Source organism: Mustela erminea, chromosome 1 (assembly GCF_009829155.1).
Source record: "Mustela erminea isolate mMusErm1 chromosome 1, mMusErm1.Pri, whole genome shotgun sequence".
NCBI lineage: Eukaryota > Metazoa > Chordata > Mammalia > Carnivora > Mustelidae > Mustela > Mustela erminea.
Window position 1 is genome coordinate 16,207,305 of NC_045614.1, and position 22,324 is coordinate 16,229,628.

General features: G+C 47.4%; 1 protein-coding gene across 1 annotated transcript in view; it reads left to right on the forward strand.

The window, feature by feature from the left end:
* LIMD1 (LIM domains containing 1) overlaps nucleotides 1-22,324 on the forward strand; it is a 63,891-nt gene that overhangs the window by 31,012 nt on the left and 10,555 nt on the right. Inside the window, exons 3-4 of the mRNA XM_032317414.1 lie at nucleotides 20,827-20,894; nucleotides 21,787-21,849. Coding sequence (XP_032173305.1) covers nucleotides 20,827-20,894; nucleotides 21,787-21,849 — 131 coding nt within the window. The remainder of the gene's footprint in view (nucleotides 1-20,826; nucleotides 20,895-21,786; nucleotides 21,850-22,324) is intronic.

The following is a 22,324-nucleotide window of genomic DNA, read 5'->3' on the forward strand; positions in this document are numbered from 1 at the left end:
CTGTGAACACTGGCGCCGTGCAGACGGCACGGCTGGGGCTGGGCCTGTTCCCTCCTTTGTTGGCAGAAGGAAAAAAAAAGTGGGGGTCCAGAGAGGAGAAGAGAATTTCTTAAGATTGAAGACCTCGCAATGGCGCTGGCACCCGAATCCAAGGCTCCTGGATCTAATTAGCTTCGCACAGCCCCGTTTTTCTGGTCCATGAATGTGTCTGTTAGTGAGCATATAGGTGTGTGTGATTTCTTCTTTCCTGTTTCATTAGGAAAATGATCTAGCTTACCCCGCTGTCTGCCGTGGAAATAGAATTCTGTACCTATGTACCCACTCCCCGGCTGTTACTGATGCTTTATGAAAGCAGAGTGTCGGGGTCCTGCCGAGGATACCCCAGAGGGGCACCCAGCTAGCTCCCCTGGGTCCTTGTCCCACACATTGAGGAGGAGGACACTGAAACAAAAGGGTCCAGAAGACTCCGGTGGGGGTGGGAGTCACAGGATGCCAGCCGCCAGCGCCGCGAGGTGCAGGGCTGTGCTGGGGGGAGGCTGATGAGAGACTGTCTGGCCTGGGACAGCTCCCGAGGAGCCGCGGGCGCCCATGGACGATGCTGATCCGGAGCCTGCCTGCAGCCTCCCACCCACTGTGTCCCGGGAGGACGGCGAGGGGTTCCGCCCCTCAGACAAACCCATGCCTCAGTGGATAGTGCGAGTTCTCCGGGGCACTGCGGAGGGCTCCCCAACACAGACACCTGCGTTTCCCTGCTGCCTCACCCCCACCCCGACAAGAAGCCACAGGACAGAGCACAGGGAGAAGAGTAGGGGGAGAGACCCAGCACAGGTGTGTTTTGCTTTTTTTTTTTTTTTTTAAGATTTTATTTATTTATTTGAGAGAGAGACAGTGAGAGAGAGCGTGAGAGAGCAGAAGGTCGGGCCAGGAGCCCGATGCAGGATTCGATCCTGGTACTCCCGGGATCATGACCTGAGCCAAAGGCCATTGCTTAACCTAAACTGAGTCACCCAGGCGCCCTGGCACAGGTGTTTTTACCTGGACGTTTTCCCTGCCAGGTTTTGTCCCAGTGGATATGCAGTTCTCCAAGCTGGGATCACAGTGCTGTTCCGTCCTTTCTGACGTAAACCTGCCGTGAACTCGCCCACACCTCCGCGGCCTCCAGAAGGACGATCTGAGCCGTTACAGAGGAATCGGCGGCCTCGTGCCACGGGTTTGGGACACGTGGCTCACGTGGGGTTTCCAGTGGTTACATGCAGCCCGCTTCCCTGCCCGGATGTCTTCGTGCCTCTGGACCCTCTCTTCCCTCTGCTGAATTGTCTCTGTGGTGTTCTTCCCGGGAGGAATGTGGGCGCGGCGTGGGGGGTATTCATGTGGTTTGTTAAAGTCCCGCCTTTCTCCACGGTTCTCTGTAAGGCCAGTGTGTGTGGTTGCCATGGGGATGTGTGTGTGGGGTATGTCTCCCTTATCTCCCCTGACCCCCGCTCCTCCTGCCCACCCCAAGTGGCAGTGCTGTCAACTGGGGCCCTCGGGAAGCCATTGGCACAGTGTGGAGCAGAAGGAGGGTCAGCACAGAGAGCAGGCTCGACCTTGGCCGCGGCCACGCTCCGTGGCAGACGCCGCGTGTCCACTGGCCTGAGGAGATGCTGGCGCCCAGTTGTGGCTGAGAGAGGGTTAGTGAGGAGGAAGAAGGTGTGGGTCAAGGGGGGCCCACCTCAGCACCTTCTAGAACAGACCATGAAGGGGAGGGAAGGCAAGGCTCCGTGTCCTTGCTTTCAGCAGTTTTGGGTCCAAAATGTCAGATTTTTTTTTTTTTTAGATTTTATTTATTTATTTGACACTCAGAGATCACAAGTAGACAGAGAGGCAGGCAGAGAGAGAGGAGGAAGCAGGCTCCCTGCTGAGCAGAGAGCACGATTCGGGGCTTGATCCCAGGACCCCAGGATCATGACCTGAGCCGAAGACAGAGGCTTTAACCCACGGAGCCACTCAGGTGCCCTGCAAAATGTCAGATTTTGTTCATTTTGTGAAGACCGAATAACTTCCATCCTGAAGTCCAGGTGAAACCTGTTTGCCATGTCCACGTTCATGGTTGCTGTGATTTTATTTGTCTCTATGAGCTGGAAATGATGGAGCAGATAGGAGACTCCTTGTGCCCTCCTGCCCTGAAGCCCACAGAGCACAAGAACTGGGGCCTGGGCGTGGGATGGGGGCAGGCAGGTCGGAGCAGATGGAAATTGTGCCAATACAGGTCTGAGCTCAGGGAGAGGCCACAGATGACCAGAGGGTTTCACTCGGGACGGTGCTGGGATGTACAAGTCACGGCCAGGATGGGTGGTTTTCAGTGTCGCTGGAGGTGTGCTGTGATGTGCCAGCTGAGCCTCCGGGAAAACGTACCGTGAGATGAGGAGTGTACGCGGTTGCCCATCCCACCTCCCCAAAACCACACACTGCGCCGTTAAAGATCATGAATGGATCTCGTCCTGAAATCTCACCCCTTTAGACCCAGTCAGGCCAAAGTCTGTCTGAGTTACCGAAAAGCCTGCATCTAGAGCTCTAAAAAAGTACCATTTCATTACTTCAAGGAAAGGAAACAATGAGAATTAAGCCCAACTTTGTGGAAGAGAGGTTCTTGAGTAAGTCGGTGGTTGGTGACTGACACCCCATCATATCCAGCAGGTTCTGAAGTCGGGGGATTTTTGTCAACTGGTTTTATTTTTAAGGTTTTATTTATTCATGTGAGAAAGAGAGTGACAAATAGCATGAGTGGAGGGGAGCAGCAGAGGGAGAGGGAGAAGCAGGCTCCCCAATGAACAGAGAGCCCGATGCGGGACTCGATCCCAGGACCCTGAGATCATGACCTGAGCCGAAGGCAGACGCTTCACCGACTGAGCCACCCAGGCGCCTTTCTGTTTTGTTTTCCTTACAAAGTCTAAATACTGCCCCTGAGATCATGTTTACCTTTTTTTTTTTGGAGGGGGGGACTTTGTATATTACTTTGTCTGCCAGCATTTGAAAATACTCACAGAGTCTGAAATAGTGGCTCTGGCACTAGGGAGGTCTTCCTTTAGCTCTTGGCCCTCCTGCTTCCTTAAACCAGTCATCACAACATTTATCAGTGGTTCATAGATGTGCTTCCTAGCTTCCTGTCGGCGGACCCCACGCTGAGCCCTGCACCCCTGGGCGCTGGCGAACCGGTCCTGGGACGTCCAGGGACTCAAGCATTCTTAGCAGCCTCCGTTTGCTGAGTTGCAGACAGAGGCCTGGGAGTGTATTTTGCTCCTGCCCCTGTGTTAGATGATCTCCACTTGGAGGGAACGTGTGCCAGAGGAAGCAAGCTGGCTCTGTCCCCTGGCATCTAGTCCCAGGGCTGTGTGATGGCCAAGGCTGGGTTTCCCAGACTTTCTGGTTGCGAGTGCAGGAGAGATGCCGGGGGTTTGGGTTAGGGGAGAAGGGACCCCGTCCGCAGCCGGGTGAACCCACGGCACAGACGGGGATTAAAGGCTCCAATGCCTGCATTTCTGAGACATTGAGTCATGCCCATGTTTCTTGTCACATTCAGCAGTTATGGGTAAGCCGAGTGAGTCAGCTGGATCTAAGGGAAAAGCCAGGGATCAAGAATGTGAGAAAGGAAGAGTGGGCACGTCCTAAAGGAAGCCCGTGGGTGGGGAAGAAATCAGGAAGCAACAGAAAGAGACGAGCCGGGACAGAGGGCCGTGGGGGTCAGGAGAGGGCAGAGGGGCGACCTTGACTCGGCGTGGGGTCAGAGGGTCTATTGCGTTTGTCGCTAGCGAACCCAGTTCTGCTGGGGACACCTGTACTGGGGCCCAAGCGGGTTTCCCAGCTCAGGGTGTTGGTCCGGTCAGAGGCTGTGACCGTTGGGGGACCATGGGAAGGCATCAGATCCTTCGTGCCTTTGACAATGGCGAGGTCTGGGATATTGGAGCGCTGTACGGTCGAGGTAGACTCCAGGGTGAATTACCCTAGCATTTTAGGTGCCCGATAGCGCACATGCGTGGTTTGGGGTAGAAATCTGCATTGTCTTCCTTTGGGACTCCCAGACCCAGAGTGTTACCTGGTGGTACCCAGTGTGTCCCCTGTCTCCTCAACTCATGAGGACGGAGGGCACTCTGGGATGCGGGGGTCACTACACTGTCATCGGCATGGAGACACCATACCAGGTGCCAGGTACTCCACGCTGGAATCCTGGGTTTAGGGAGTAAGTTCTGAACATTCTGGAATCACTGATGCTCCTTGGGCCTCTCTGGCTCTCTTGCTAAGAGTATCACGTCGTTTCTCTCTTAAGTGTTCTGTCTCTCAAACATTCTCAATTTCTGTCCTCACCTCTGGTGCTGGGGTGGTTGGTGGATTTAGTGTGTTGGCTTGACTGGGCCAGACGTGCCCGTGCTTTAGGTCACACATTGTTCTGAGTGTGTCTGGCAGGAAGTTTCCAGACGAGAGTAACGACGGGTAGACTGAGTCAAGCAGGTTTTCCTCCCTAATGTGGGTGATCCTTGCCCAATCAGTCAAAGGCCCCAATAAAACCGAAAAGCTGACCCTCCCACCACGCACACGCACATTCACGCCCTCGTGCACACACACTCGCACATGCGCGCACACACACATACACGCATGAGTGTACACAGGCACACGCGCACCCTCCCCGTTCTGGTCCCCCACAGACCCCTTTCCCCTTCCTTCCGCACGACTCTCCCTTCCCTACCTACTTCTCTCCCACAGGTCCTCTCACTGACGATTTCTTTTGCGCCCGCAGTTTCCATCCCGTATCCCATGGGGCTTCTCTGCCCCTGACCTGGGCTGGAATCCGAGCCCCTGCCGGCAGAGTATTTGCTCTGTCTTCTCGAGGCCCCTCGTTTGCCTTAACCGACCACGCTTGTTTACACAAGAGGAAGTGGCGTTTCGGAGCCGTTGATGGCTGGTGCGTGGGGGACTGGGGTCCAGGTGGCCCCGCCGTGTGTTTTTGCTCACACTGGGGGTTCTCACCCTTTGTTGGAGATCGGTCACAGTCACAAGGAGCCCCCAACTACCCAGACCCCCAGGCCGCAGGTGCACAGACCCCGATGCCTGAAATCCGTGGAGCAGAGGCCTGCGTGCACGTGCGTGATGAATGCCCCCGGGGATCTGTCTCCCCGCCCCGCCCCGCCCCAGCCTTCCCTTGGCCTCCGGCTTCCCGTTTCCCGAACTCCAGACTCGAAGCAGTCTGTGGCCACACGTGGCTTTTGAGCATTTGAAAGGTGGCTAGTGAGACCGAGGAATTGAACGTCGTATTTCATTTTAATTAAAGCTTAAATGTAGGGGCCCCTGGGTGGCTCTATCAGTGAAGCATCTGCCTTCGTCTCAGGGCATGATCTCAGGCTCATGGGATCGAGCGTGACATTGGACTCCCTGCTCAATGGGGTGTCTGCTCTCTCCCCCCACCCCCACTCACTCTCTCTCTCAAACAAATGCAATCTTTAAAAAAAAAAGAAGAAGAACTTTAAATGTAAATAACCACACGTGGCTAGAGGCCAGCACGTTGCACAGTACAGGGAAGGCATCTAGTTCCTGAACCAAAGTTCACTTATGAAGAAGGAATGGTCAGTGACATTTACGATTTTCATGCTTTAGACATCACAAAGGCAATAGAATCACGCTGTAAAAAAAATACACACTGGAGAAGCTTCCCCGTAACCCAGTACTGAAACAAAACCAAAGAGCGTGTGCCGTGCCTGTACGCGGTGCCTGGGACGTCCCTGTCGCGTGCTCACTCGGCTTCCCCGCCCGTTCCCTTGAGAAGCAGATCCTACGCTTTCTTCTTCATGCCTCCACCGCCTTCAAAGCCAGATGCTGCCCAAGAGCCTGTTGACTTGGTGACTCAATGCCAGCATGACTTTCCTGCCCGTTGTTAAAAGGGGGAAGAGAACCCATACCACATGGGCTCCCAGACTCCGCTCTGAGAACGCACTGAGGCCGGGTTTTCAAAGATCACCTTTGGGGGGCCCGCACCCCGGCTCTCTGGTCCCAGTCCTTAAACCAGTTCCAGCTCCTTGCCTATCTCCTGTCCTGCCACTCTCTCCTCCACCCGCCCTCCTGCAGAGTCCCCTGGCCTTCCGGGACACGCCCCGCCCCTACCCGTGCCTGTCCCCCTCACCCTTCATCTCCACCGAGGCGAATACCACCTTCCGAGGTGCTGTCCTCCCTCGAGGTCTCTCTTGGGGCTCCTCTGATCTCTGGTCTCATAGACACCTTGATCGCTCACCCATCTTGTGGTGTCCGAAGCTATGGTTAAATTGAAGCCGCTTGCAGAGGTCTGTGTCTGCCCCTACATGGCCAGTGTTGCATTGATCCCTGCTGCCCTTCATACTTTGTGGGTACTGCTGGGCATTCCCCATATGTACCCTTTAGCCCTCACCCCCATTCTTCCCCTCTTCTGCAGCCCTAAGCAACCCCTGATCTGCTTTCTACTCCCATAGATTTGCTATTCTGGAGGTTTTGTAGAAATGGAACCCAATACTGTGTGGTCTGTGCTAACTGGCTCCTTTCAGTTAGTGTAAGGCGCCCCTGGTTCGCCCATGTTGGAGCACATATTAGAACGTGGGTCTTTTTATGGCTGAATAATATTCCATTGTCTGGATATACCCCATATCATCTATCCATCTGTCAGTTGATAGGCACTTTTTTCTAACTTTCTGGCTGTTACAAATAATGCTGCTGCGAACATTGTACATTCACTCCTTGAGCAATGCAGGTTTGAACTACAAGGTCTACTTTTATGTGGATTTTTGACAGTACCATAGTGGAAACGAGTCTTCCTTAGGATTTTCTTTTTTTTTTTTTTAATTTTTTTATTTTTAAAGATTTTATTTATTTATCAGATAGAGATCACAAGTAGACAGAGAGACAGGTAGAGAGGGGGAAGTAGGCTCCCTGTTGAGCAGAGAGCCTGATGCGGGGCTCCATCCCAGGACCCTAGGATCATGACCTGAGCCGAAGGCAGAGGCTTTAGCCCACTGAGCCACCCAGGCGCCTCTTTCTTAGGATTTTCTTAACATTCTTTTCTGTCGCTTCCTTTGTTGTTTGAATACAGTAAACAACACATATAAAATACAAAATACTTGTTCATCGACTGTTTAGTTATTGGTAAGGCTTTCAGAAGGTCAACAGTAGGCTGTCAGTAGTTAATTTTGGGGGGAGTCCAAAGTTATATGTGGATTTCCAAATGCATGTGGTCAGTGCCCCTAACCCTCATGTCATTCAGGGGTCACCTGGATATGTTTTTGTGTGGACACACGTTTTCATCTCTTTGTGTATGTATCTGAGTAGAATGGCTGGGCCACACGGTAGCTCTGTGTTTGAGTTTTTGAGAAACTGTTTTGCAAAGTGGCCACAGCATTTTACATTCCTACCAGCTGTGTGTGAGGCTGTCAGGATCCCACATCCTTGCCAACACTCGTGTTATCTGACCTTTTGATTCCGACCATCCTAGTGGGTGTGAAGTTGAATCTCAATGTGGTTTTGGTTTGCATTTTCCTGATGACTAATGATGTTGACCCTCCTTTCGTGGGCTTCTTTGCATGTCTTATTTGGAGAAATGTGTATTCAGATCCTTTGCCCATTTTTTATTGGGTTTTTGAACTCTTCTTATTATTGAGTTTTAATACATTTTTTATATTTTTTACATATGAGTCTCCAGTATATGATTTGCAAATATTTTCTCTCGTTTCACTTTCCTGATGTTACTATTATTAAATTTTGATGCAGTCTGATTTATCTATTTTTTTTCTTTTATTTCTTGTGTTTTGGGTACTTTGTATAAGAAAACATTGCCAGGGGCACCTGGGTGGCTCAGTTAATTAAGCGACTGCTTTTGACACGGGTCATGACCCCAGGGTCCTGGGATTGAGCCCCGAATCACATCGGGCTCCCTGCTCAGCGGGGAGCCTACTTCTCCCTCTGCCTCTGCCTGTGCTTCCCCTGCTGTGCTCTCTTGCTCCATCAAATAAATAAACAAAATCTTAAAAAAAAAGGGAGAGAGAAAAGAAAACATGGCCAACCCAAGGTCACGAAGTCTCACGCCTGTATTTTCTTCTGAATGTTATAGTCTTAGCTCTTAAGTTGAGGTCTTTGATCCATTTTGAGTGGATTTTTTAAAAAGATTTTATTTATTTATTTGACAGACAGAGATCACAAGTAGGCAGAGAGGCAGGCAGAGAGAGAAGGGGAACCAGGCTCCCTGTTGAGCAGAGAGCCCAATGTGGGGCTCGATCCCAGGACCCTGAGATCATGACCTGAGCCGAAGGCAGAAGCTTTAACCCACTGAGCCTCCCAGGTGCCCCAAGTGGGTTTTTATACAGTTTGGCGTAGAGGTCCAATTTCTTTCACACATGGATTTGAAGTGTTCCCAGCAGCATTTGTCGAAAAGACTAGTCTTTCTCCATTGGACTGTCTGGGCAAATGTGTTGAAAATTAATTAACCCTAAATGTTAGGGTTTGTTTCTGGTCTCTCAGTTTGTTTCCATTGCTCTAGTTAATTATCTTTTTTTTTTTTTAAGATTTTATTTATTTATTTGACAGAGAGAGAAAGATCACAAGTAGGCAGAGAGGCAGGCAGAGAGAGAGAGAGAGGGGAAGCAGGCTCCCCACTGAGCAGAGAGCCTGTTGTGGGGCTCGATCCCAGGACCCTGGGATCATGACCTGAGCCAAAGGCAGAGGCTTAACCCACTGAGCCACCCAGGCGCCCTCTAGTCAATTATCTTTTAAAGAAATTTAACTAATAAGACAAAAAATCTCATTTACCCAGGCAGTTGCAATTTCTGTTGTCTTCATTTCTTGATTTAGATCCAGATTTTCATCTGGTACCATTTTCCTTCTGCTTAAAGGCCTTCCTCAACCTTTTTTTTATAGTGCAGATCTGCTGGTGATGAATCCTTTCAGCTTTTATATGTCTGAATTCATCTTACCCTTGGTTTCAGCTCAGGTCATGATCCCGTGGGTCATGGGATTGAGCCCCACATTGGGCTCCCTGCTCAGTGCAGAATCTGCTTGAGAGTTTCTCTCCCTTCCCTCCCTCGACCCTTCCGCCTCCCCTGTATGCTGTCTCTCTCAAATAAATAAATAAGTCTTTTAAATTTTTATTTATTTATTTATTTTAAAGATTTTTCTTTTTCCAAAAATATTTTTATTTATCAGAGAGCACGTGCGTGCGAGCGAGCATACTGCAGGGGCAGCGGCAGGCAGAGGGAGAAGCATGTTCCCTGCTGAGCAAGGAGCCAGATTTGGGACTCAGTCCCAGGACCCCAGGATCATGACACGAGCCAAAGGCAGATGCTTAACCAACTGAGCCACCCACGTGTCCCTAAATAAATCTTTTTAAAAAAGAATAAAGGATATTTTTGTGGAGCTAGAGAATTCTAGACAGTTTTTTCAGTTTTTTCTTTCACTTCTTTAAAGATATAGTTCCATTGTTTTCCATCAGAAATCTCATGTCCTCTTTATCTCTGTTTCTCTGTAGGTAACGTGTCCTTTTCCTCTGGCTGCTGTTAAGTTTTTTATTGTTGATTTTGAGAAATTTGATTATGATACCGCTTGGGGCCCTTTTTTATGTTTCCTGTGATTAGGGTATGTGGAGCTTTCTGGATGTGTGAGTTTATAACCTTTGTCAAATCTGAAACATTTCTGGCCACTATTTCTTCACTTTTTTTTTTTTTTTTTTTTTTTTTTGCTACACCCTTCCTCCCCCCCATCCCTCCAGCGCCCAGGGGCTTTGTTACCCCTCTTGTTGCTTCTTTGTTACATTTAACAAATCACCCCTTAAATTAAATCTTAGCTCACTGAAGCTGCCTCACAACTACCGTATGTTCTTTTTATGCTTAAAACTCTTTTCCTCTCTGTTTCATTTTGGCCATGGTGTGGCCAGTTTTTATTATGATGCCTTTAAATCTATTAGCCTTTTCTCCTGCAGTGTGCAGTCTCCCAATCCCGTCCAGCGTATTCTTCTTTTCTGATACTCTAGTCGTTGACACCAGCCCCTTGGGCATTTTTAAAGATCTTCCTCTAGTGTCTTAGATATATGGCATACAGTAGCAATAACTTGGATCTCTTTTCCTACTGATTCTAAGCTTTGTGTCACATCCGGCTTGATTTCCCTAGGTTGACTATTTTCTTCATTATGGGTCCTCTCTTCCCGCCTTTTTGCATGCCTGGTAATCTTCGATTAGCTGCCAGGCATTGTGATTTCATTTCGCTGAGTCCTGGATATCTTTGTATTCCTTTAAATCTTCTTGAGCTTTGTCCCAGGAAGCAGCTAAGTTATTTGGAGATGGTGAGCTCCATCCCGGACTAATTATCCTTCACTCCAGGGTAGAACCTTCTTGAGTGGAACCCTGTGGATTATGAGTTTTCCCGCTCTGACTGGTGGGAATAGGCACTATTTTCAGCCCTTGTGGATGACTTTTCCCCCTGGGCTTCATTAGTCTCTTCACAGGCACGAGTTGATCGAAGCCCTGCAGGACACGCAGGGAGACTCTCGGCAGGTCTCCAGGATTTTTATCTCTGTGCAGCGTTCTCTTCTTGGATCCAGGTGATAATGGCCTGGAGTAGTAGGAATGGAAAACCAAAAGAGAGTGGGTTTGTAAAACTGAAAGTATGTACAAAGACCTGGGGGCAGCCAGCGAGAAGAGAACTGGAGTTTGGAGTGGGGCTTCTCGTGGTGTCGTCCCCGACGGTGCTGGCCAGTAAGGAGAGAAGCCCAGAAACTGAGACCGTTAAGTAACATTCATAGTTTGAGAGTAGACTGCTGCTTAGATTTTATGTTTTGTTTTTCAAAATATTGTATTTTCCAAGAAAATAAGTCTGGCTGATGGAGCTGAAAAACAAAAACAAAAACCCAGCCCTTTACCACAGATAAACTGAGAGGGAAGGAGTGACCTGGAGGGTTTGGGAAGGAGGTGGGAGCGGATGAGATCTTTAGCTCAGGTAGGACACGAAGGTCATTGACAGGATCCTGGCAACCGTGACTTAGGCTAACACTTAATAAGAGCCAACACCACATTGGACTCCCCACTGGAACCCCCCCAGTTTTGTCTTCTCCACAACATCCTCTACCAAGGAACCCACAGGGTCAGGTGACTGGCCAACCTCTCGTTTCTGTGAAGTGGCAAAGCCCAGGATGCAGCCCTCGTTACTTTTCTACTTTCTACCTTCCTCCTTGTTCCTCAGTCCGCTGAGGCTGCCCCAGCCTGGGGAAATCCAGGTGCACTGTTTCATTCGCACGGAGCCAATTTGGTTGGTTTTCCTGTCGGTTTGTATTAGTTCATTTTTAGAGTTAACCTCTTCTGGAGGAAGCTGAAGAGGTAGATCAGGTAGAATTCTGTGCAATAAAGCAAACAGTGCCTAGCCGCTCTCTATCACAAGTGGCCGCGGGATACTTTGAAATGTTCTTGTTCAAGTACTTGAACTGAATTCTAACTGTTTTTTAATTTTTTTAAAGATTTTACTTATTTATTTGACAGACCAAGGGAGCGTACAAGCAGGGGTGCAGCACAGGAAGAGGGAGAAGCAGGCTCTCTGCTGAGCAGGGAACCCCATGTGGGGCTCGATCCCAAGACCCTGGGATCATGACCTGAGCCGAAGGCAGAGGCTTAACCAACTGAGTCCCTAGGCACCCCACATTTTAAAGATTTTTATTAACTTGGATTTACATACAAATAGCCACATATGATTGGTAAGCAGTGGACAACGCTGGTAGAAGTTACCCTCTTGGGACAGTACAGTAACAACAAAATCTAAACAGTTGCTCATTTTTACTTCCTTTTTTCAGGAACTCCTCTTGTGGCCAGGGAAACCTTCCCTTTTTACTTTCCGGGGAGGCATTTTAGACACTGAAATTTGTGATGAAGTCTTCCAGCTCAGGGCCGATTACTTTTCCAGAAGGGACAAGTCGTTCCTATTTCTGGAGGGAGGGGAGAACGGCGAGCATGGCCCATTTAGTTTTATTTGTCAGGTTACGTGGCCGACTTCTCTTGGTGACCTCTGTGACTGTGGCCACCCTTTCCTTCATGGGGGTAGACTAGCTTCATCCAGAGTGTTCTTTTCAACTGAAGGGGTCCCCAAAGGCAAATATAAAATATCCACCATCAATAGGAAGTGGCCTTTTGACGAGTCTGTACATTTATTAGTCAATATTTCCTAAACTTGTTGCGATTGGAAAATAAAGAGCACCTTTGACTGCTCTAAAGCTCCGGAAAAACGGTTTTTTGGTATATTTTTGGGGTGCACATCACTACGTGTTTCCTGGTGTGAGGAATTCCCCTGCCAGAAGTGGGGTGATTCTGAGGCTGAATTATGAAGACGGGGCACCGACCTGCCATCCCCCTTGCTATTCTGTTGGTTGCTTGTTGTTCAGGGATGGTCCAGATCTTCACACTTCTGTTTGACCAAGACAGATTTTGGCAAGTGGAAATGCTGGTTCAGAGACTGGCCTGAGGCAGTCTTAGTGTGGTCCCTGGACCAGACCCTTGAGCATCATGTGGGAGGGACAGGGTCTCAGGCCCTTCCCGACCTACAGGGGTCCCCGGGGATGGGGCTCAGCAGTCTGTGTTTTAACAAACCCAGCAGGTGCTTCTGAAGAGGGAGGAAGAGGTTTGATGGGGAAGGCCAGGAAATCCCCCTTCTCCCCCTACTCTGAGTCTGAGAGTTCTTGGGAGACAAAGAGGATATCACGTGATAGGAAGAGTGCTGACTTCTAGCCAGAGAGCTGGGTTCAAATCCCAATTCATAGCCACGGTGGGCAAGTGTGCCTGAGGGATTTAGCTTTTGCATAATGCGGTAGGTGGTCCTTAAAGTGCCTCCCCTGCAAGGTGGCATTGTTGGAGGGTTAATGAGTGACATAATCTAAGCCAGTCACCTCCACTCTTGGCGTTCTCTGTGAGTTTGGGCTGTGGTTTGGTGCCACCTAGTGGTGGTTGGCTACTAGTATGTGTGTCAGTGAAGACCTTTTGGGGTTCTGGATGGAGCAGTGGCATGGAACTTTCAGGATGGTTTCAGTGATTCCAGGAATTGCCAGGTTAGCATCTGTGTCATTGGCCAAACCTGGAATGATTCAGCCAGAAGAATACTTGCCCCCTGATTTCCTGCTTTTAAAGACCAGAAGCCTCTGGGTGCCTGGCTCGTTCAGTCAGTAGAAACATACGGCTCTTGATCTATCGGGGTTGTGAGTTCGAGTCTCACATCGGGTGTAGAGATTGTTTAAATAAATAAACGTTAAAAAATGAAAATTCCTCTCTCGATTCCTTGGTAGGAAGAGAAAAAGTGGATTCCATGTGTAGGTGTGTACTCTCAGGCATTAAATTGTGTGGGTGATCTCGTGGCACAGCAGGACAGGTGTGGGCTTCAGGGGCCAACTAAGTGGGTTCCCCTCCTGCCCACTTACTACTCTGAGCCTCAGAATGTACGAACTGGAGGTGACGTTCCTCCCATCAATGTCCTGTTTTTAGGAAGAGAAAGGGAAACCCAGAAAGTGGGAGCATTTCCGGGGTGTCCTTTCTAGTGATTCCCAGGGATAATTAATTCCCGCATCTGGGCACTGCTTCGTGATATTGTCAGGTGATGGGTTTTATTTCTGCCTCATTCTTTGGTGAGCTGTTTCCCCACTTACAGGAACCAAAAACCTACAGCAGTGACAGGGAATGATGCGTGGACTTGCCTGTGAAAGGCGTGGGCTGGGGCAAAGCCAGGAAGGAGGGCTGATGGTGCAGTAACATGTGATAACATTACACATTTTTAGACTTGTTGATATATGAAAGTTGTAAACACGGTACTTGAAACCTACAAGGCAATCAACGGATGTTAGGGTTTTATTTTTTTCTCCTACTTATAAAATATAAACAAATTGGTTGTGGGATCTAGTTTCTCAACTTAGTCTTTTTTTTTTTTATTTTTTTTTTAAATAGTCTTTTAAAACTGAGGTCAAAAGTGGAGTTTGAGTGCTTCAGAGCATACTTAAGGCCCCACCCTTTCTCTGTGGGGGAGTCCTCAATAGTAGTAAGAATAATATTTATTATCCATAATTATTAATCTATATAATAAGTATTATTATAATAATATGGGATATTTATATTCTATAAATATATTGATATATTACATGTTAATATATAACATGAACATATAATTATCATATTCTATATGAATATATTAATGTCATATAAAATATAATATACAATAATTATTGATATGCATAGTATATATTATATTAATAATCTATATTATATATATATTCTATATTCTATATTATTTATATATAATAGGTAATAATATATTAATATATGATACTTCTGCTTATATAATATTAATATGACATATTATATATCAGTATGATATACAATTATTATTATATATAACAATAATAATTATTATTTTAGAATAAAGAAAAACCAGATGCAGGCTTGAAGCCATTCCCTTGGTCACCAGGGTCTGGACAGGGGACTTCTCAGCTCTGGGGATCAGCAGCGACAGGATTTGACTAGCCAGCTGGGCAGTTTTTCAGAGGACAATTAAAGTCCTGCCTGCTCCTTGGTAGAAGTTTGGGGAAGTGCAGGAAAGTATCAAGAAGCACACAATCCGCAAACAAGGCTCCTCCCCACCCCTGCTCCCGAAGCATGCAGATACCATGTATGTCCACCAGAGGCACTGCCACTCTTGGGCAGATTTTTTTTTTTCTTTGAATTTCTTCTTTACGCAGTTGAAATACACAATTTTTAGATCTAGCTTTATTAATTTTTGTACTGTTACATAAGGGTTTTATTTCTTTTTTTTTTTTAAGATTTTTTTTTAATTTGACAGAGATCACAAGTAGGCACAGAGAGTGGGGGAAGCAGGCTGCCCCCTGAGCAGAGAGCCCGATGCGGGGCTCGATCCCAGGACCCTGCGATCTTGGCCTGAGCCGAAGGCAGAGGCTTTAACCCACTGAGCCACCCAGGCACCCCATAAGGGTTTTCTTTTAAAAAAAATTAAAGTATTGGGGGCACTTGCCTGGCTCAGTTGGTAGAGCATGTGACTCTTAATCTCAGGGTGGGTGAGTTCAAGCCCGGTGTTGGGCGGGAAGCCTACTTTAAACAACAACAACAACAACAACAAAACCCCGAGGGCACCTAGGTGGCTCTGTCAGTTGAGCCTCTGACTCTTGGTTTCCATTCCGACCTTGGTCTTCAGGGTCGTGGGACCAAGCCCTGGGCAGAGCCCTATTTGGGGCTCCATGCTCTGGGCAGAGTCTTCTCGAGATTCTTCCCCCTCCTCCCTCTCCCTTACCCTCTACTCCTCCCCCACCCCATGCGCATCCCCTCTCTCAAAATAAATAAACGAATAAAAATCTTTCAGAAACAAAAGCATCGCTTTTCAAATTATTAAATACATAATTCTAGAAAAATGTTAATGTAAGTGTATGAAAGCAAAAAGTGAAATTCTGATACCATCTGCAGGTGTCCCTAATAGTAGAAAAAAAAATGTCAAATATCGAAACATATAAAGTAGTCAGAGGAGTTCCCTGTAATACAACCTACCAGAGCTGCGTGATACTAGATAAGTTTAAACAGCACTATTGACAGTGTAGTTTCCTGATAAAATACCATCTTACCAGTGCCAAGCCCTGTCAGTTTCAGAATACGGCATTCTAGAGTTTTCTCTCATTGGCATATCAGCATGTGTGCATATGTACGTAAGTTCCTGAAATGGAATTGTGCAGCTGCCCAACTTGCATTTTTCATTTATTAATGTGTTTTGAGTAACCGTAACCATCTCTAGGATAAGCATTCGCCAGTCTCACTGAAACACGTACTTGAACCGTACTTGAAACGGCCGCATAATATCTCATCATTTTGATGTACTCTGTTTTACGTAATCGTTTCTCCTAAGGCTTCTGGTGTGGACCTAAGTAAATATCTATTCACATTTCTGAGTCTTTCCTTAAGCGAAGTCCCGGAGAGCCGCACCGAGTCACTTTTTAAAGTTTCTCTCCAGGGAGAATTTATCATTTTACACTCTCATCAGTAGCTTACAGAAATATGCCAGGAGGATGGTCATAAATGGCTGTGATCATTTAAGAAATGTTTGTTGATGTTATAAATGAAAAAGCTCTTGTCTGTCTTTCTTAGGGCGCTAGAGCGCTTGGCCCTTGACGGGTTTAATAACCCTTCTCTATAATTTCTGAAACAGAGGTGACATGCCCTTTATTAAAACAGAAAGTTAATTCCCAGCTCAGATTCCTTGGAACTTCCTGGACTCCGTTCCTGGAACCAGAGCCCCGTGTTCTCTGCATTGGATCAGAAGCCGCATCTCTGTCTAGGAAGCCCTGTGCTGTTTCCAGACGGCCCCCTCGCTCCCTCCAGGGGCCGCTATGGGATCTGCAGCCTCGCCTCCTTTCCTCTCGGAACCTGGGGGCAGCAAAACAAGCCAGCCCCACTCCCAGGCTGGACTTTGGTTTTCCTTGTGGTCAGACAGTGTCGCGCATTGTTTTCCCTTGTGGTGGACTATTTGTGTCCCTGTCGCCGTGGTTGCCTGGGGAGGGACTGGAGGCTCTCACCCAGGTGCCTGATTGGAACAAAAATATGGGAGAGGCTACTCTAGTTAGTTCTCATTTTCCTGTGTACAACTTTAAGTTTGCTGGAATTTTTTTTTATAGGGGGGAAAGTGAGATCTTTATAAATGAACTTCCTATGGCTGTAAGGGGGGGTTCTGTCAATGAACCTTGAAATCATTTAGTTATTTCTTGTCACCCTAGTTTTACAGTCAGGAAATGCTTGTGAAGGTTCTAGAACCTTCCAGAAGTGAATGTAACTAACTTTGAGGAAGGACAGGAAAGAAAGTTTGGAGAGCTACAGGCTTGCCTTGTAGACTTCTAACATATGCCCCATTGTTCTTTCCACACTCCCTCATCCTATTTTAATTTGTTTCAGGTTATGAAAATAATATATAGTCATTGCAGGAAAAAATAAAAACCACCCATTTTCTATACTCAGAGATAATGACTATTAACATTTTGTATGCATTTGCTGTGTATGAACATACACATAATTTTGTGAACATACAGGTGTGTGAACACGTTTCCATATCTGTACTCATACACAAATAGGCTTTATACCACCTTCTGAAGGATTTTAAATATCTCTCTGTGTCATCAAGTCTTTTTTTGAAAACCTCTTTTTTTATGGCTATAAATAATAGTATAAATGCTATTATTTATGTAATAGGAATTACATATTTGCTTAATGCTCATTTTTTTAAAGTTATTTTATTTTTTAATGTTTTAAATGTTTTTTGAAGGTTTTATTTAGGGAGAGAGTGTGAGCGCACAAGCAGAGGGAGGGACAGAGGGAGAGGGAGACTCTCAAGCAGACTCCCCATTGAGTGTGGAGTCCCACGTGGGGCTCGATCTCCCGACCCTGAGATCATGACCTGAGTTCATGAGCCAAATTCAAGAGTCTGATGCTTCACCAATTGAGCCATCCAGGCATCCCTCAGCTGTTTTAAATAATGTTGAGGTGAAGATCCTTTACACAATCCAACTCTGATTATTTCCTTAGGATAAATTCCTGCAGTGGAATTTTTCAGTCAAAATAATCCGAACTTTCTAAATCCTATTGATATTTGATACCAAATTCTCTCTCATAAGCTTATCCAGTTTCTGCTCTCTCTCACAGAGTAAGGAGTGTCTTCAGTGTGATTACTAATATGAGCAGGGGGAGGGAGGGGCCGAGGGAGAGGAACAGATTCCCCACTGAGCAGGGAGCAGGACATGGGGCTCGATGGGGGGCAGGGGGCTCAATCCCCGGACCCTGGGGATCATGACCTGAGCCAAAGGCAGACACTTAACTGACGGAGCCACCCAGGTGCCCCTCTTCACTTATTTTTCTATATGGACTGTTAATTGAATTACTCGCGTATGAGGACAAATTAAGTTGTTTTTGTCCTACAGTGTGATGTTTTCTCTGGTTTGTCATTTGCCTTAGTATTTCACCTAAAGAAGGTGTGTGTGTGTGTGTTTGTGTATAGTTTCAAAACTACAGGAAAGCACAGTAGGAAATAACCTTTGTTTACCTGCCACCCAGAATGCACGGACATTTATATGTCCTCCTTTGGACTTATTTCTGATAAAGGAAGTAGAATATTACAGATAAATTGGAATTGTCCTGGTTCCCCTTCCCACATGACATTTCCCCCTTCCCCAGGACAGGAACTGTTATGAATTCAGTGTATGGATCCTTCCAGTCCCAGTTTTTCTTCTGTTATCACATAGACAAGTATCATAAAAAATATACAGCACTAGTTTGTGTGTGCATATGTGTTTGTTCATGATTTAATGTGTGTGTATGTATATATATATTTTTTAATGTGTGTATATACACACACACACACACTATCGTATAACATATATATCATTGAGCAATTTTCCTTATTTGCACAGCAGTGTGTTCAGTTCAGTTCCCAACGATATATACAAATCTAGTTCATGCATTTTGACTGCTGTGTGGTATTGCATCCATTGACTATAACTCCAAATTCTCCCTCAATGTATTTCTCAATTTTTCTACTTGGATGAACATTGAAGATGCTGCTGGGTATCTAGGTTATTTTTGCAATGCTGCAGTGAAGCCCTATGTGCTTCTCCTTCTGCACATTGGGAGATCTTCTCAAAGGGAACCCCTAGGGGTATGTGCTGGGCATGTGGGTTTTCCGCTTTCTGGGCTCTTGCCGAATTCTTCCCAGGGTACTCGTGCTGATCAACACTCCCACTCCCATCGTGCTGATCGGGAAAGATTTCTTCTTGTCCCACACCTTCACCATGACATGGTACTGCCAGGCTTAGTGATTTTAGTCCATCCAGCACTGAGACAGCATCTCCTTGTGGTTTTAATTTGCATATCCTGATTGCTGGTAGGATTGAACATCTTGTAAAATGGTTACTGCCTAGAGTTTAACAGATTCTCTCTTTGCATTTTCACTTCTTATCCTTCGCTCGGTTTTTCCGTCGGGTTATCTTGGTCGGATGGGCACTTGGTGTGCTTTACGTTTTCGATGACTACTGCCTTGGTACATGCATTGCAGCATCCTCTGGCCCCCGGCCTGCCTGCCTTTTTATTTCTCCAACTTGCCCTTGATTGCCTGCAGTCAGACCACTGCCAAGCCGTCCTCCTATGAGGCCAAGTTGAAGTTAACGTTCTGTCCTCAAGGAGTGCAGCGTATATTCAGAATATTAGAAAGTTCTATAGGAACCGATCAGAGGGATGGGGAGACACCAAGATAGCAGTGGGTCTCCCAGCAACAAGCAGGACACCGAGAAGGGCAGGGCCTTCCTGGGGAGGGGGCTGCAGGGGCAGGGGCGTGGAGGGTCAGCCCCAGAATCTGCGTCCTTCCAGGCTTCTTTCTGTCTTCCCTTTCTCCTTGTTCTCGCCACACGACCTCCACTTGCCATCCTCTGACCCGCTCCCTCTCCCTCCCCGCTCAGAACCGTTTGGCTTTTCAACAGTTTTATTTTTTGAACTTTGTATATGTTGTTTTATGTTGAACAGAGTTTGGATTTTTGATGTCCTGTGGATCAACCTTTACCTTCGTAAGGTGTGCCTTTTGTATCTTACGGGAGAAATCCTGTGCCACGCCCCAGTCAAAGACCGTTGCTCACATTTTCTTATGATAACTTTTGTTTTTCACACTCAAGGTCTTTAATCTCTCTGGAGCTTTTTGCTTTTGTAGTTACACTTCTTTTTTTGTGGCTTTTCCTCTGCACTGACTGATCCTTTCCAGGCCCTCTCTAAGCCCCAGCAGGTCTGTGTCACCGGCTTTTCTCTGTTGCCTTGTGCTCTTGGCCAGCTCTGGGGGTCCCAGGCAAGGGTGCTCGGTGCTTTAATCAAGGTGGTTTCTCTGCCTGGAGCCCCATTAGCATTTGCACAACATTTGGTGAGCTTGGTTTCATGTCGTGGATCCTGGCTCCAAGGGGTGTGATTCCGCTAGAGTTTAGAAGGCGTTCAGTTTTGGAAACTTGCATGGTCTGTTGCACGCGTGGTGTGCCTGGTGCTGGAAGTGTTCTTAGATCTGGGAACGCCTCGGAGTTATGGACCCAGGGTCTCCTACAAAGATGCTCCTTGAACATGTGACCTTCTGTATTTTTTCATTAGGGATCAAGGGCATTGGTAAACTGTGCTAGTCTTGCCAGTGTCCTAGCTTTATGGAAACGAAAGTTACACCTAAGCAGCGGGGGGTGCTTTGAATTTTTCCCACCCTTCCTCACCCCGTTTAGATCGGGGGAAAACAAGAAAAATCATTATCTGTCCAACAATATGTATTTTCTGTATAGTTGAGATGGAAAGAGACATGAAAATAAAGGAAATAAAGTTGACCAATTTCTAGGACTTTCCTGATAGGCTGTCACCAGTGTTCCCTGGAGCACATGTCAACGGTAACATCCCAAACACCTGTGGGAAACAGCTCACACGAAACTGTTGCCCTGCACCCCAGCCCACCCCACCCCTTCCCTTTCCCACCAGATGTCTCAGTGGGCTCTTTCTCAGTGGAGAGGAAGTGGGAGAAGGGGGCGTAGGATGATTCCCAAGGCAGCGCTGGTGTCCCCGGCCACACCCACCTGCCAGGGGCCCGGCAGTCCCGCCTCCACCTGCCCAGAGCCAGGGGCGGCCAGCAGCTTTCTGTAACCACACACACCCCTAGGGACACTTGGCATCTTGTGCATGTTTGTTTCTATTTAAACACACTTTGCCTTTCTTTTCTCCTTTTTTCAAATCGCACACATCATCTTCTTTTCATTCTGCCTTTGTGTTTTTCCCTTAGGCCGGAAGCTGAGAGGAAAAGCCTTTTATTTTGTCAACGGCAAGGTGTTTTGTGAGGAAGACTTCCTGGTGAGTTTGTTACCCTAACCTCCCCTGCTCGAAGTCCTGACCAGAATCAGGGGCAGGGGCCAGGCAGAAGAGGGTGGTTTCTGTCTGTGATCCCCGGTGCCAGCAGGGAAGCTGAGCGCAGCCAGAGAAGGGGGTCCTGACTTTCCCTCAGTAGATGCCCGGTGGCCCTTGTTCCCGAAGCAAATGACAAGCCACAGAATTATGTACTGGGAAGGGACTTGAGGGTCACTTGGCCTGTCCTCTTGTGTTCTTCCCATTTGCCTTTCCCACCGCTCTCTTAAACCTCTGGACTGGGGTTCAGTTTTGGGTGGAGCCCAAGAATTTGTATTTCTTTTTTTTTTTTTTAAGATTTTATTTATTTGTTTATTTGGCAGACAGAGATCACAAGTAGGCAGAGAGGCAGGCAAAGAGAGAGAGAGGGGGAAGCAGTCTCCCCGCCGAGCTGAGAGCCAGATGTGGGGCTCAATCCCAGGACCCTGTGATCATGACCTGAGCCTAAGGCAGAGGCTTAACCCACTGAGCCACCCAGGCGCCCCAAGAATTTGCATTTTCTACAAGTTCCCAGGTCATGTCAGGGAACTCCTCTTTGAGAACCACTGGCTTAGAGGCTAAAGCCTCTCTATGCACAGCCTCTTACACAGAGCCCGGCATGTTGTGGGTGCCCAGATGCGGCTCTTGTTCGGGTGAGTGGTATTGGTATGTGTAATGGCTTCGTGGCAGAAGCTGTTCTATGATTCATCACACAACTGTGTTGTCCTCTAGGAAACAACAGATTCCTGTATAGAGTGACACTTCTTTCTGTTAAGTTCCTTGTCATCCTTGTGACTGGTGGGCATGTGGCTGGGTCAGCTGTCCTGCCTGGCTTTAACTTTCTTTTCTTTTTCCTCTGTAGTACTCTGGGTTCCAGCAGTCTGCCGACAGGTGTTTTCTTTGTGGGCATCTCATCATGGACATGGTGAGTAGGGTCATCGGAACGAGATGACAGCATGGCGGGAGGGGGAGGCAGTCACAGAAATAGAAACTGTGGAAAACTGTGTTTCCTAACTTGATTTGTGGTTGCATCTGGTTTTATTAAGAGAAGACCTGCGTAAGGCTGCTGCTTGCTCTACAAGAAGCCATATTGTTGGCTTTTACTGGCATTAGCATCCTTAATCATGTAGTTCACACAGTGTTGTGTTTCTGATGATGCTCGTTTCTCTAGGGGGGTTGGGTCACACCGGCCTCCCTCTGATTTTCTGTTTCCCCGTGGTGTCCCAGGTGAGATGCCAAATCCCAAACATCATCACCTTTGGAGTTCGGTACGAAAAGTCAGATAAACAGAGTTGTCAGTGCCCCGTGTTCTGCCTGACTCCATCCGTTCTTAAGATGATCCGTTCCTAAGACGCGGGCCCGTCATTAGTTCTGAGACACCCGAACAAGGAGCAAGTTTT